This window comes from Orycteropus afer, unplaced genomic scaffold (genome assembly GCF_000298275.1).
Source record: "Orycteropus afer afer isolate SDZICR_OR568_19922 unplaced genomic scaffold, OryAfe1.0 scaffold00460, whole genome shotgun sequence".
Taxonomy (NCBI): domain Eukaryota; kingdom Metazoa; phylum Chordata; class Mammalia; order Tubulidentata; family Orycteropodidae; genus Orycteropus; species Orycteropus afer.
The window spans coordinates 899,218-915,367 of record NW_006922047.1 but is presented as its reverse complement, the minus strand read 5'-3'; the positions used below and the strand labels follow the sequence as shown (position 1 = coordinate 915,367).

General features: G+C 47.8%; 2 protein-coding genes across 2 annotated transcripts in view; both read left to right on the top strand.

Moving 5' to 3' along the window:
• The first annotated feature begins 2,418 nt into the window (after nucleotides 1-2,418).
• RLN3 (relaxin 3) lies at nucleotides 2,419-4,085 on the top strand. The gene is made up of 2 exons (XM_007954368.1): nucleotides 2,419-2,608; nucleotides 3,841-4,085. Exons 1-2 carry the CDS (start codon nucleotides 2,419-2,421, stop codon nucleotides 4,083-4,085), a joined length of 435 nt encoding a protein of 144 aa, XP_007952559.1.
• Nucleotides 4,086-4,652: 567 nt separating this feature from the next.
• Nucleotides 4,653-16,150, top strand: part of IL27RA (interleukin 27 receptor subunit alpha) — a 22,176-nt gene continuing 10,678 nt past the window's right edge. The window contains exons 1-6 of the mRNA XM_007954366.1: nucleotides 4,653-4,752; nucleotides 5,163-5,280; nucleotides 9,975-10,132; nucleotides 10,213-10,373; nucleotides 12,146-12,305; nucleotides 12,406-12,479. Coding sequence (XP_007952557.1) covers nucleotides 4,653-4,752; nucleotides 5,163-5,280; nucleotides 9,975-10,132; nucleotides 10,213-10,373; nucleotides 12,146-12,305; nucleotides 12,406-12,479 — 771 coding nt within the window. The remainder of the gene's footprint in view (nucleotides 4,753-5,162; nucleotides 5,281-9,974; nucleotides 10,133-10,212; nucleotides 10,374-12,145; nucleotides 12,306-12,405; nucleotides 12,480-16,150) is intronic.

Sequence of the window (16,150 nt, the reverse complement as noted above, 5' to 3'; positions counted from 1 at the left end):
GTAGGAATAAGCCTTGGGCTGCTGATGGTGATTCTGTCTTCCTCTTGTGAAGTTAGAGGAGGTCAGAAGATGCTGCCTCCCTGACCTTTTCTCACAGACATATCACAAGTGGATGGCTGTAACAAACAGGGATTTATTCTCTTCCAGTCTGGGAGGCTAGAAGTCCTAGTTCCAGCTCTAGGCGTTGGGTGAAAGCCCCTCAACTTTGGGCTTTAGCTCTGCCTTTAGCTCCTGGCCCACTGAAGCTGGAGGCATCTCATAACTCAGGCAGCTGCTGGCTGCTTAGGCTGATAAACCCAAGGTCAACAAGTAAAATGACACAGTCCCAAATTATCAAGCAACAAAGCAGGCCATTAGTGCAAGTTCAGAAACAGTCTCAAGATGGGCCGACAACATGGCAGGCCACTGAGATGGACTCAGCCAAATGCAGGATCCAGATGTTCCAAAAAGCTCAGAGACCTTTCTCAAGGCTGTTTCTTATATACTGGAAGCAGACCACATCCCTAAGGCAGCTACTCAGCTGCTCAGAGTAAATTCCCCCATGGAGTTGATTATTAGTCTCATCATGGGGAATACTACATCCAGCTGCCTAGCCACTCCAAAGCAGGCCCAGCCAAGTTGACACACACCCTTAACTACCACAGCATGGAATCCAGACTTTCTGGAGCCATGGTGGCTGGATGAACCCTTGAAACAATTGCCCTGCGGTCATTTTTAAACCTTAAATCAACAATATCCCCTGAAGTCTTCTTAAAACCAGTAATAGTTTAGCTTACCTCCTGAAGAAGGTCTGCCCTGAACATGGTGCTCTTTGAAGGTCTATCTAGGGGATCAAACTGACACCAGCAACTGGAAAGGTTAGGTAGGAGCCTTAGGGGGCAGTGAGTTTATGTGAATATGGGAGGAACAGCTCAGAAAAGGGGGGTGAGAATGGTTGCCCAATTAGAAGAATGTCACTGATGTCACGGAATCGTACACGTACAGACTGTTGAAGTTGTCCATGTTTTGCTGCGTAGATTGTCAACAACATAAATAAATAAGTAAATTTAAAAATGTACAGAAAGCAAAGTTCATTAGTGGTTACAAGGGGTGGGGTGGGGGGAGTCATTGCTTAGGGTGCTCTGAGCATCTGTATTTAGCGTGATGGAGAACTTTGGAAATGAGTGGTGGTGACGGCCGCACAACCTGATGAAGGTGATCAGCATCATTGCACCATGCCTGTCGAAGACGTTGGAGTGACAGATGTTTAGTTATGTATACACTTGTTGTTGGTGTTATGTGCCGTCGAGTCAAACCCTATTCATAGCAACCCCTCCTTGGGTTTCCGAGGCAGTATCACTATGGAAGTAGGATTGTCCAACCTTCCTTCCGATACACTTAACACAATGAAAAAGAAAAGTCTGGTCCATGGACCAGCAGCATGGGCATCACTTGGGAACGTGTTAGAAACCCAGATTCTCGGGCACCCCTGCCCTGTGGAATCAAGGGCTCTGGGCTGGAGCTCAGCCATGTGTGTTTTAACAAGCCCTCCAGGAGATTCCAATGCTGGCTCCAGTTTGAGAACCATTGTCATAGGTTGCTGGGAGAATTCAAAACTAAAAAGTGAAAGGGAGCTCTGGTGGCGTGGTGCCTAAGGCATTTGACTGCTAACCAGAAGGCTGGCGGTTTAAACCACTAGCCACTCCTCAGAAGGAAGATGGGACAATCTACTTCCGTAGAGATACTGTGTTGGAAACCCAAGGAGAGGGTCCGCTATGAGAATTGTTGTTGTTGTTATGTGCTGTCGAGTCGGACCTGACTCATAGCGGGCCCTCCTTGGGTTTCCAAAGCAGTATCACTACGGAAGTAGATTGCCTAACCTTCCTTCTGAGGAGTGGCTGGTGGGTTTGTACCACCAGCCTTCTGGTTAGCAGTCAAGTGACTCAGGCACTATGCTACCAGAACTCCTGCTATGAGAATTACTAGGTACAAAATGCCCCATCGCCGGCACTGTTGGAGACTTCACTGTTACTGCTGTTATTTTGGTTATTGTTATTATTATCATTATGAAAGAGATCTGGGACTCCAGCCCTACAGGGTCTGGCTGTGCCCTGTCGCCTAGCCTTGTGGGGTCAGAGTCTGGGTCTGGATTGAGGCCTTCTTGCCTGTCTGCGTGGAAGTTGACAGTGAGCTGGGCTATGTCAGCCTGTCCCTGGTGAAAGGTTATCTCTTGGTTTGGGGACCAGGAAAGGTCGGGGTTGAGGGGGGCATGCTCGTGTCTTCTCTGCTGGAGAAGATAAAGGAGGTCACTTAGCTCCTGGACACAGGGTGGGGGGAGGCTGGGATATAAATGGGGGGCCCCTCAGAGGCAGTGAAGTCACCCATCCCAGGAAGGTGCTGGTCGAGCCCTCTCCCTGGTCTGAGGTGCCTCTGTCCATCATGGCCAAGCGCACGTTGCTGCTGCTGCTAGCGGTGTGGGTGCTGGCGGGGGAGCTGTGGCTGCAGGCAGAGGCCCGGGCTGCACCTTATGGCATAAAGCTGTGTGGCCGCGAGTTCATCCGAGCAGTCATTTTCATCTGCGGGGGCTCGCGGTGGAGACGTGCGGACATTCTGACACACGAAGCTATGGGTGAGGCTGGGCAGGGGTGGGGGGGAGGATGGAATGGCAGGGTGGGCTCAAGGAGCCAGGGACAGAGATGAGGCAGGGCCAGGTCCAGCTTGGGAGAGCAGCCCAGCACTCCAAGGACTCAGGGAATGGACGAACAGAGCTGCAGAGCTGGGGTGGGGACTAGAAGTCGGGGCATCAGTTCTAATTTCTCAGTGTGTCTACGCGCTGAGCCTGTGCTAAGCGGGCTACTGCTTGCACAACTCCTGGGGGCACCATTCGTGAGGATGGCATTGAAGTGCTTCCAGCCCTCTGGGGCTAGTAGCATGCAGGGTGTGGTGGGTATAAGGCCAAGTTTTGCCATCTAATGAATGTCTCACCTTGGCAAATCACTTCCCTTCTCTGAGCTTCTTCATCTGTGGAACAGGGCGGACAGCTCCTGTTGAGTGGCACAGCTGAGTTGAAACAGATAAGGATATGGTCTCAGTAGGGTAGGGGGCTCAGTCTGGGAATGGCAGAGGGCAGAGGGCCTGGTGTCAATAGGGCCAGGGGCCTGGCACCAAATAGATGTTCGTGATGATGGGGAGGGTGGAATGTGGCCACAGAAACACACCATTGTGTGTGCTTTCACACAGCAACTCTACAACTTAATAGCTGTGTCTTTTTGTACAAGTTACTCCACTCCTCAGGCCTTGGGAAAATGGAGTGATAAACCAGCCCCACACCTTGGGGTGCTGACATTGAGAAGAATGAAGGACTTAATCTACAAAAGCACTTAACACGGTGCCTGGTGCACAGTAAGTGCACAGGAAATCATCAAGGCTATTTGGAGTGCTTATGCCGTGCCAAACACTGTTCTATGTTTGTTTTGGTTTCCCAAATTCATTTATTCCTTAGAAAACCCAAGAAGGTAGGAGAGTTATTTTTCCTAATTTGCAGACAAAGAAATTGAAGCCAAGAAAAGCAAATTCACTCATTCGCTGTTTAACTCAGAGGCTGCATTCATGCGCAGTCAGCCTGGCTGTGTGCTCTTAGCCATCAAGTCCTTCGTAAATAAACAGCAGGGGAAAAGAAATAACAGGAAAGGAAAGTCAAGCTCAGTGAGGTTGAATAGTCTGCCCATCAGAGCTAGTGGTCTGGGATTTGAACCCAGGCCTGACTGGAATGAAAACTTTAACCTAGGAGACTACATCACAAGAACAGAGAAGCAGCCGGGCCAGCCAGGAGCCAGGACTAACTCTCCTCAACTTTTGCAGGGGATGCCTTTGCTGATACGGACACAGACGCCTATGGGGACAGCCTGGCAGGAGAGCTGGATGAGGCAATGGCCTCCAGCGAGTGGTTGGCCATGACCAAACAGCCCCAGACCTTCTATAGAGGGCGGCCCAGCTGGCAAGGAACCCCAGGGGCTCTGCGGGGTGGCCGTGATGTCCTGGCTGGCCTCTCCAGCAACTGCTGCAAGTGGGGGTGCAGCAAGAATGAACTCAGCAGCCTCTGTTAGTGGGGAGTGCTGCGTAGCCCAAGGCACCATGCTGATACCCCAGCTCCACCTTCCACTCACCCTTACACCCCTGTCCCAGCCCTCCTGGTGTCCCCATCCCACTTTTTCCTGATTCCCAGCTCCTCTACCTGCAATTCTGCCTTCCTAACTCCAGGCTGTGGCCCCCAGGGTGGCAGCCTGACCCTTGGACTCTCTTCCAAACCTTCAATGGGGGCGTGATACGGGGAGGGGTCAAAACCTTTCCGGTAGATACCAATAATAAAAGTTTTAAAGAACTTCGCAGCCTGTGTGTGGTGGTGTTGCTGGGGCAGGTTTCAGGGAAGGTGGCCCCTCCCTCAGCATCCCCCTCCAGACGCCCCCAGAAGACCTCCCCACTCCCTCCTCCCGCCCCAGAGATTGCGCCCAGGACTTTCCGTCACGGAAAAGGGGCGGGGACCCAGAGCGCAAGGTGCGGGGGCGGTCCCGAGGGAGGTGACTGCTTCCCGTGGCCGCCTCGGGCTCCAGACCCACAGAGGGAGCCTAACCGCGCGGCGTCCCGGCGGCACAGCCTGGGGGCGCTGGGACGCCATGCGGGGGGCCCGGGCCGCCCCTTTCTGCCTGCGGCCGCTGCCCCAACTCTACCTGCTACCTCTTTTGTTTCTGCTTTTGAACCGGATTCGTCCCCAAGGTGGGTCTGGAGCGCTCTGAGGTCGGGCGATGCCGCACGGGGCTCACCGTTCAAGCGCGAACTTGCCGGGGTGGGCCAGAAGTTCGCGGAATGAACGGCAGAGGTCCAGACGCCGCTCAGCCCCTCCGAAGCAGGCACCGGGCGAAGAGGGGAGCTGGGGAAGGGGCGGCCTCGAGGTCGGAACCCAAGCCGCGGGGTGGGGGTGGCAGCTCACGGGGCAGCGACAGGATGTGGCGGGCACCGTTCTCCGGCTGGCGGAGAGAGGGGAGGACTGTGGTCTGAAACCAGGTAGGGGTGCCGGGCTCCCCCTTCCTGCTGTTTACTTCCGTAAGGGACCCCCAAACTCCTTCGCAGTTGCCTTAAGTGCTGGAGTGCGCGGTGACCCTTCCTTGGACTCTCCCCCTCTCTAGGCAGCCTTGGGCCTATGCAATGCTACCGAGTTGGACTCTTGGGTGACTTGAACTGCTCTTGGGAGCCACTTGGGGACTCAGGAACCCCCTCCACGTTGCACTTCCAGAGCCAAAAGTAGTGAGTACACAGCATGGCATGGGAGAACCGAGGCCTTGGAGGGGTGGGAGGATGGAAGCTGAGAAACCCTGGAGTCCTGCCCTCAAGCCTCCTCGGAATCTCAAGCCTTTCTGATCCAGATTCCTCCATTTTTGCTGTGTGACCCTGGACCTATCACTTCCCCCCTCTGAACCTCTGTTTCCTAACCTATTAAATCATGAGAACTCTGGTGACCTAGTGCATGAAGCACTTGACTGCTAACCAGAAGGTTGACGGTTCCAACCCACCAGCCACACCGCAGAAGGAAAACTGGGCAATTTACTTCTGTAAAGATTTACTGCCTCAGAAACCCAAGGGGTTCCCTATGAGTCGGAATGGATGATAATGGAACCTACCTGCCAGGGTTGATTCTGTGGATTCAATGAATTAAGCACTTGGCAAGGAGAATATACATAACAATTACTTAAGAACTGTTTTTTGGTGCTGTGTGACTTTAGGCAAATAGCTTAACCTCTCTGAGCACCTGAAAAGATCATTTGTTCAATTGGCAGTGCTGTTTCAGGCATTGGGCGCATGCAGTGGCAAATGAGGCAGGCAGAAAGCCCTGTCCTGGTGGAGCTCACAGCCTGCCAGGCAGACAGGCATCCCTTAAAGATGAATCACACTTGAAAACTTACCATTTTAAAGTCTGCTGAAGTGAGAGAAGAGTGAAGGGGGCCTCAAAAGGTGGGAATGGGGGATGGGAGGCCTGGTTTTAATTGGTGGAGGTTGAGGGGTCAGCAAGGTCCTGTTTTAAATTTATTTCAGTGAGGTGAAATTCATATAACATTTATTTTAAATCATTCGAAAGTGCACAGTTCAGTGTCATTTAGGACATGCACTATGTCATGCAACCACCACACCTATCTAGTTATAATATTTTCATCACCCCCCAAAGGATACCCACTCAGCAGTCACTCCCTGTTCCCCTCCCCCTGCAGTTCCTGCAACCACTAATCTGCTTTCGGTCTCTATAAACCAAACCATACTCACTGCCATCAGGTGGATTCTGACTCAGAGCAATCCCCACTGGGTTTCTGAGGAGGTAAATCTTTATGGAAGTAGATTGCCCCATCTGCCTTCTGTGGAGCAGCTGGTGGGTTTGAACTGCCAGCCTTCTGGTTGGAGATCAAATGCCTTAGGCACCGTGCCACCGGAGCTTCTTTCTGCCTGTACATTTCCCTATTTTGCACATTTCATATGAATTCCCCTTCATACAATGTGTGACCTTTTACGTCTGGCTTCTTTGACTGGGCATAATGTTTCTGAAGTCCAGCCATGTACGTATGAGGGTCTCATTCCTCTTTACGGCCAAATACTCCATTGTATGAATATACCACAGAACTTATCCATTCATTCATCTGTTGATGGACATTTGGGCTACTGTAAGTGCTGCTGTCGTGGACCAGTATTTGTGTGAACACCTGTTTTCAGTTCTTTGGGGTATAGTCCTAGGAGTGGAATTACTGGGTCATACAGCAACACTCTGTTTAAGTTTTGAAGGAAATACCAGACTGTTTTCCAAAGCAGCAGCACCATTTCACATTCTTAGCAGCAATGGACAGGGGTCCAGTTTCTTCATCCTCACCAATACCTGTCATTTTTCTTTTTCTTTTTTTTTTTTTTTGATGAAGGCCCTGTTTTAAACCTTTGAAATCCAAACCTCGGGGACTTTGTCTCCTCGTTTTTACCCATATCTGCTCCATCAGCATGTTATCTAGAATCTGGCACCTCTTCCCACCTCCTCTGCTCCCACCTGGGTTGAGACCCTGCCGTCTCCCACCTGGACCAATGCATTCACCTCTACTCTGAGCTCCTGGTTCCTAGTCTCACTTCCCACAGGCTGTTCCCTCCATAGAAGAAGCAGAGGGTGAGTGTGAGCATCTGAGTCAGGGCACTTCCCTCCTCTGCTTAGAACCTTCCATGGCTCCCAGCTTGCTGTTAGGTGCTGTCAGGTTGGTTCTGACTCATAGTGACCCTGTTACAATAGAACGAAACACTGCCCAGTCCTGCACCATCCTCACAATCATTGCTATGTTGGAGCCCATCATCGCAGCCACTGTGTCAATCCATCTCCTTAAGGGTCTTCCCACTTTTTGCTGACCCTCTACTTTACCAAACATGATACCCTTCTCCAGCAAATGGTCCCTTCTGACAACATGACCAAAGTCATGATCATGTCAAAGACAAAGTATGGCCATTCTTGCTTCTAAGAAGCATTCTGTCTATACTTCCTCCAAGACAGATTTGTTCGTCCTTCTGGAAGTCCATGGTACATTCAGTATTCCTTGCTAACACCATAACTCAACTGCATTAATTCTTCTTTGGTTTTCCTTATTCATTATCCAGCTCTCACATGCATATGAGGCAATTGAAAATACCATGGCTTGTCCGGCATACTTTAGTCTTCAAAATTACGTCTTTGCTCTTTAATAATTTAAAGATGTCTTTTGCAGCAGATCTGCCTGCAGTCTGTTTGCAAGGTTTCAATAAAGGTGGGTTTTACCCAACCTACTCTGGGTAAAAGCTCCAGTTAGCTGTGTGGCCCACAGGCCTTGCGGGATCTGCCTCATCACCTCCCTGCCCTCATCTTCCCAACTCACCCACCTCCCTCAGTCCACTTTAGCCTCATCACTCCTCCTCAGACACATCAGGCCTGGCCTCAAGGCCTTTGCACTGACTGTTCCCTGTGTCTAGAATGCTTTTCCTCTAGATATTGCATGACTCCTTTCTCACCTCTTCACGCATTTATTTAAATGTCTTCTCATCCAAGAGACCTTCCCTGCCCGCCCCTCACTAAAACAGCACCATTATGCCCTCCCTCCATCATCACACCATATCCTCCTCACTCTGTGTGAGCCTGTATTGCTTATCACTGCCTGACATGACATCAAAAATATATTTATGGGTTTCCTGTCTGTTCCCTACTGCGATGTCAGCTTCAGAGGGCAGAAACATGTCTCCTTTGGTCCTAGCTCTGCCCCCAGGTTCTAGAACCAGGCCTGACACAAGAAATACTTGGTGACTGAATAGTTGAATGTATGTAAATGTAGAGATCTCCATATGCCTCAGCGTGTCTCTCACACCCCAGCTCTGCCTGCTGTTGTTGCTTTGGTGCCATCAAGTCGGCTCTGACTCATGGTAACCCTACGTATAAGAGAATGAAACACTGCCCAGTCCTGCGCCAGCCTCACAATTTTTGCCGTACCCGAATCTATCGTTGCAGCCACTGTGTCAATCCATCTCATTGAGGGCCTTTCCCTTTTTTGCTGAGGCTTCACTTTACCAAGCATGATATCCTTTCTCCAGGTTCCAGTCCCTCCTGACAGCCTGACCAAAGTAGGTGAGACAAAGTCTAACCATTCTCGCTTCCAAGGAGCATTCTGGCTGCACTTCTTCCAGGACAGATTTGTTCATTCTCTAGATGTCCATGGTATTTTCAGTATTCTTTGACAACACAATTCAAATCCATCAATTCTTCTTTGGTCTTCCTTATTCATTGTTGAGCTTTCACATGCATATTAAACCACCAAAAAAACCAAACTCACTGCCATCAAGTCGGATCCGACTCATAGTGACCCCTCCTTGGGTTTCTGAGGCAGTATCAGTATGGAAGTAGATTGCCCAATCTTCCTTCCAAGGAGTGGCTGGTGGGTTTGAACCGCCAACCTTCTGGTTAGCAGTCAGATATCTTAGGGACTACGCCACTAGGCGATTGAAAATACCATAGCTTGGGTTAGGTGCATCTTAGTCTTAAAAGTGACATCTTTGTTCTTCAGCACTTCAAAGAGGTCTTTTGCAGAAGATTTGCCTGGTGCAATACGGTGTCTGATGTCTTGACTGCTGCTACCACAGGTGTTGATTTTAGATCTAAGAAAAAAATGAAATCTCTGACAACTTCAATCTTTTCTCCATTTATCATGATATTGTTTCTGGGTCCTGTTGTGAGGATTTTTGTTTTCTTTATGTTGAAATGTAATCCATACTGCAGACTGCAGTCTTTGATCTTCATCAGTAAGTGCTTCAAGTCATCTTCACTTTCAACAAGCAAGGCTGTGTCATCTGTGTATCACAGGTTGTTAATGAGTCTTCCTCCCATCCTGACGCCACCTTCTTCTTCATAGAGTCCAGCCTCTTGGATTATTTGCTCAGCAAATAGCTCTGCTTGCTAGCTTGTGTTTAATTTCTTTTTGTGTCTCAAAAGAAATTGACTTAAGACACCCTATACACACTACTCTTGCCTATAACCATAACAAAGACAGCCCATTCTCAAGTGGCATTATAACCACAGGCATAGAGGTTAGGATTTGTAACACATATTTTGGGGGGACACAGTTCAATTCCTAACAGTAGGTACAACAACAGTAAATGCTTACATACCATGTATTGTGTCCCTGACACCGTTCTGAAGGCATTCCATCTATTAGCCCATTTATTCCCCTCCCTGGCCTGTCAGTTTATTGCCCTCATTTCTTTGGTGAGGAATCTGAGGCACAGAGATGTTAATTTGCGTGCTCAGTGTCACACAGCTCTGAAGCAGCAGAGCTGGGAGTTGAACCCGGGCAGTGCAGGCTCCAGCCACCACACTAGACAACTTCTCTGCCAGCCCTAAGATTCCTGTCATTACGGCTCTGGGTCCAACAATGTGCACCCTGCCCCAGCATCTCTCCCTATAGTCATCTCAACAGGACCCAAGTTGTGGCAGTGCCCCCCGGGCAGAGTTGGGTGACCATTCCGCGGGAACAGTTCACTGAGTTTGACACACTCCTCGTCTGGGGAGCCAAGGCAGATGGGTCTGTCTGGCCCCCAGTCTCTGTGGACCTAGAAACCCGAGGTGAGGTGGTGGGAGGGCGCTCTCTGTGGGGTGGGTGGTCCTGGAGGCTCTGGCTCAATGCAGTCCGGCCTCTTCCCCAGTGAAGCTCGGCGCCCCGTGGCTGTCCCCCGACATCGAATTTTTAGAGGATGGACCCCTGGAGACCACTGTGCAGTGGGCCCCACCCACATGGCTGCCTCATCAGGAGGACATGGTTTGCCAGTTCTACTACCGACGATGCCAGGAGAAGGCTTGGACCCTGGTGAGTGTCAGGGGTCAAGGTCTCTGTTCAGCTCGGGCAGAGCCCTAGGGCATCACTCTCAATTCAGAGACCCAGCCCGGGGCTCATGCCTCACCCGCTCCTGCACGTGTGTCTTCTTCAGCTAAAAGTTTTCCCTAAAATAATCTATAAATTCCATGTAATTGCAACCTAGATTCTACTTGGAATCTTTGAGAAACTCAATAAACTTCTTCTAACATTTTTATGAACAAATAAAAGTCCTCAAATAGCTTGAAAACCAAAACCAAACTCATTGAATTGATTCTGACTTACAGCGACACCTATTGGCTTGCCCAGGTGGTAAATCCTTATGGAAGTAGATTGCCCCATTTCCCTTCTGTGGAGAAGTTGGTTGGTTTGAACCGCCAACCTTCTGTTTAGCAGTCAAATGCCTTAGGTGCTATGTCACCAGAGCTCCTTCAAATAGCTTAAGTTAACCTTAAAATAGTACAGGTAGCTCCCACCTTATGATGGAGTTCATTCCAATTACTTTGTCATAAGTCGGTTCTGACATAAATTGAGTACTTTTTTTTTTTTAGTTTTTATTATTATTGGCTTTTATTATGAAAATTTTTATAAATTTGATCTTTGTCTTTGAGGGTTGGGAACATTTTGCCTGAAGATAACATCAACAAATTGCACACTGCAACACTGTATGTAGTACGGATTACTAAAGGGATGATGTACACACATAGAAAAAGGAGTCATAAATGTGGTTGATCGTACATAAATGGGTCCTAGCTCAGAGACTGCCTGTGATGACAGCAGCAAACCCTTCCAGAGCAACTGCTGTGTGCCAGACACTGTGCTAGGCTCTTCCCAAACATGAGTTTATTGAATCCTTGCGAAACTCTGTGAGAAACGTTCATTTTACATCTGCCCATGTTTCAGATGAGGAGCAGGGCCTGGCTTCCAGTAAATATTTTAAAAAAATTATAAAAGCAGGTGATACTTCTGAGTAAAGATTATCTTGATGAGTCCTCCCAACCTCCCTGTACAGTAGATGCTTTTTAAGATCTCTGTTTTACAGTTGGGGCAGCTGGACCTCAGAGAAGTTGAGCACCTTTCCCAAGGTCACACAGCAAGATAGCAGAATGCAGCTCTAGAGCTAGTATCAGGGAGACCTGCCCATGCATTCTAAGGGCACAACCTGGAAGTTTTACATATCATTTCCTCTCATCTCTTATTGGCTGAATGTAGTCATAGGGCCTCACCTGACTGCACGGGAGGCTGAGAAATATAGTGTTTATTCTGGACAGCCATGTTCCCCATTAATACTCAGGGATTCTGTTTCTGAAGGAAGAGGGGAGAATGGATGTTGAAGACAATCAGTTGTCTCAGTCACAGCTCTTGATACAAAATATCACAATAAAGAGCAGAGTTATTGTCATTGTGGTTATTCATGCAATTCCAAGCAACGGTAGATGCAGACTTTGGAATCTGACTTCCTGGGTTCAAATCCCAGCTCTGGTAGTTACCACCGCTGTGGCCTTGGACAAGTTACTTCACCTCTCTGACCAGATGAGCTTCCTCATCAAAATGAGGAGAATAATAGACTTACTGCTGTGTACATAGGGTGCCCAGCTAGTCCTGGTTTGCCTAGGATTGAAAGCCCTAGGTCTTGAGAACCCCTTCAGTCCCAGACAAACTGAGACAGTTGGTCACCCTGGTAGCACAGAAGAGTTAGCTACTATCAGGTCAAGTACCCTCAGTTTAGTCCCTGGCCTCGCTTCTCTCCCCTGTCTCTCCCTCAGCTGGAGCCAGAACTGAAGTCGGTACCTCTCACCCCTGTCGAGATCCACGACCTGGAGCTGGCCACTGGCTACGAGATGTCTGGCCGCTGTCGAATGCAAGTAGAAGAGGAACTGTGGGGCGAATGGAGCCCCATTCTGTCCTTCCAGACACCGCCCACCGGTGAGGCTCTCTGGACTTGTCCCCAAACCTTTGTCCCTGCTCCTGGAAGCCTGACTTATCATGCCTGTCTCTTTTGTGTCCCCATCTTCATCTATATCAGCTCCGAAAGATGTGTGGGTGTCTGGGAACCTGTGTGGGACACTAACTGAACAGGAAACCCTGCTTCTGTGGAAGGTGAGCTGCAAGCACCAATTCATTACATTTCTCTGCACATGTCAGGAAACCCCAAATAACAAAGATGTAAGGAAGATGGAGATTATGGCAGCTCTACCATTCCAGTGTCCATCACACTGCTCTGCCATGTCTTAGGTGTTGCCTCATAGACACAGATGGCTGCCTGAGCTCCAGCCATCATATATCTAGTGTAGGCAGATGCAACAAGTTTTCTGTTTTGTTTTTTAATCTCCATGAGTGGAGAGAACATTAAAAAATGGTAAAGGCTGTGGGAACACTTTTTGCTTCCAGGACAGTGTCCCATCCCTAGCTCATGCCACCAAATAGCAATCACTGGGGCAAGGAAGAACTTCTACAAATTGCCTCAAAATTCTCTCAGGGGAGTCATCCTTTTTTGCTACATGTACCCATTCCTCTATACAACAGTGAGAAATCTGAAATTCCTAAGAACTGCACGGTACACATACCATGGTGGGGCCACTCAGGCATTCACCTAGGGCACAAAATTTAAGGAGTATAAAAAACTCAGTAATCAAGATAAATAATAATTGAATGCAATATTAAAAAAAAAAAAAAAAAATCAAGTCACCAAACTATGGCCCGTGGGCCAGCTGCCTGTTTTTGTAAATAAAGTTTGATTGGAACCAGGACCAGGATTAAGGTGGGGTGAGTGAGGCAGCATCATACAAGTGCAGGGCCGGATCCTTAAAATGTTGACATTTTACTCACTATGGTTTTTTTTCCTTTTATTATGGTGAAAACATACACAAGACATTCACCAACACAACTTCCACATTAATAGCTCAGGGACATTGATGACATTTTTTCCTTTCTCCTTCCCTCCTACCTCTGGCAACCACTAATAATCTTTACATACATATGATGGCAGTGAGTTTGGTTTATATATATACACACACACACACACACACACACAGGAGCTCTGGTAGCGTAGTGCCTAAGGCACTTGACTGCTAACCAGAAGGCTGGCAGTTCAAACCCACCAGCCACTCCTCAGAAGGAAGATAGGGCAGTCTACTTCCGTAGTGATACTGCCTTGGAAACCCAAGGAGGGGTTGCTTGAGTTGGGCCTGACTCGACGGCACTTAACAACAACAACAATATATACACACACACACACACACATAAAAATACCAAACTTACTGCCGTTGAGTCCTTTCAACTCATAGCCAGCCCTCCTTGGGCGTATCTCTATGGGAGTAGATTGCTCAATCTCCCTTCCAAGGAGGAGTGGCTGGTGGGTTTGAACCACCAGCCTTCTGGTTAGCAGTCAAATGTCAAATGCCTTAGGCACTACACCACCAGAGCTTTTATATATGTGTGTGTGTGTATGTATGCTGTTGTTGTTGTTATTTGCTGTCGAGTCGGCCCCGACTCATAGCGACCCCTCCTTGGGTTTCCGAGGCAGTATCACTACGGAAGTAGGATTGCCCAACCTTCCTTCCGAGGAGTGGCTGGTGGGTTTGAACCCCCAGCCTTCTGGTTAGCAGTCATGTGCCTTAGGCACTATGCTACCAGAGCTCCCATGTATGTATATGTATGTGTATATATACATTTTTTTTTCCTTAACCTATCTAGCAATTTCTTCTCCCCTCCCTCCCATCCTTGGAAACCAGCAAAGAAAATTTCCTTGCATATATAAACCTTTCCTTGAGTTTTTACAATAGTGGACTCATACAATATTTGTCCTTCTGTGATTGACTTATTTCACTTAGCATAATGTCCTCCAAGTTCATCCACATTATGTGGTGTTTTGTGGATTCTACATTATTCTTTAGTGTTACATAGTATTCCATTGTGTGTATGTACCATAGTTTGGTTATCCATTCTTCTGTTGATGAACACCTAGGTTGTTTCCATCTTTTAGCTTTTGTAAATAGTGCTGTGATGAACATCAGTGTGCATATATCTGTTCTTGTCCTGCCTCTCACTTCTTTAGGATGTATACCTAGTAATGGGATTGCTGGGTCAGATGGTATTTCTAATTCCAGCTTTTTAAGGAATCACCATACTGCTTTCCACGGTGGTTGTATATCATTTGACAATCCCACCAGCAGTGTATGAGAGTCCTAATCTCTCTACATCCTTGCCAGCATTTGTTATTTTCTGTGCTGTTGAACTTTGCTATCAGTGCTGGGGCCAGATGATACCTCATTGTTGTTTTGATTTGCATCTCTCTAGTGACTAATGATTGCCAACATTTCTTCATGTGTTTGTTGGCCGCCTGAATATCTTCTTTGGTGAAATGTCTATTCATGTCTTCTGCCCATATTTTAGTTGGATTGTTTGTCTTTTTGGTATTGAGGTGTTGGAGTTTTCTTCATCATGTTTTTTTTGTGTGTGTGTGTGTGTTACATGTTTTGTGTGTGTGTGTGTGTGTGTGTGTTAATTTTGAGTTACTAAAGTACTGTATTAAAATATTGTTTACCTGGATTACTGGGTTTTTGATGTCCCCTTAAATTTTTCACCCAAAGTGAGTGTCTCATTTAACTCACTCTCGTCCCAGCCCTGGAACCCCATTCTAATCCTGCCTGTGCTATAAATGGAGCCCTTTAGAGACTCAGTTTCCTCATCTTTAAAATGGAACCAACAGAACTACTTGGCTGTCTTAAGAGCTATCTGGATGGATTAAGAGGAGCTGTGGTAGCACTGTGGTTAAAACATTGGGCTACTAATCAAAAGATTGCTGGTTTGAACCTACCAGTGACTCCATGGAAGAAAGATGAGGCAATCTGCTTCCGTTAAGATTTACAGCCTTAACATACAGTGCTGCGTTGTCAGTGAAGACAAACATTGATATATGGGTGGATAGATGGGTGGACATGCTGAACTATTAGATTGGGCAATCTACTTCTGTAGTGGTACTGTCTCGGAAACCCAAGGAGGAGTCACTGTGAGTCAGATCTGACTTGATGGCAGTGAGATTTTTTTTTTTTTGTTATGTGGGGGTGGGGAGTGTGCCTATGATTATGTATAGGGTTGATAGACAATGTTTCTACAAGTGTATTTGTATGTGCTGTAAGAGTTCCTCAGTATTAGAAGAGACAAAACTGTAGTCACTTCTTGGCCATAGCCAGCTACCCAGAGGGAACAAGTGCTTGGACCTGTGTGCTCAGGACCATAGTCCCAGGGGACATCAATCTCAGTTGGCATAACATACTACACAAAACATTGTTCCACATTCTACTTCGGCAAGTAGTGACTAGGATCTTAAAAGCTTGCAAGCGGCCATCTAGATGCAATGATGGGTCTCTCTTCATCCAGAGCAAAGAAGAATGAAGAAAACCAAAGATTCATGGGAACAATTAGTCCAAGCGACTGGTATACCATCCTCAGCCTATATGACTATGAGACTAGAACTAGATGGTACCTGGCTACCACTGTCAACCACTCGGAAGGGGATCTATGTAGGGGATCCTGGATAAAGTGGGAAAACAATGTGGAACAAAACTCAAAATCATTAGGGGAAAAAAAAGGAACAGGTTTGCTGGTCTGATAGAGCCTGATGGAACCACTGAGACTATGGCCCCTAGCTGCCCTTCAGGTCTGGAATTGAACCCACACCGTGGCTTCCAACCAAACAAAAGACAGGCATATGAGCTGAACATTTACACTAGGTAGATACACTCCTTGGAGAGAACAATCAGGAGAGA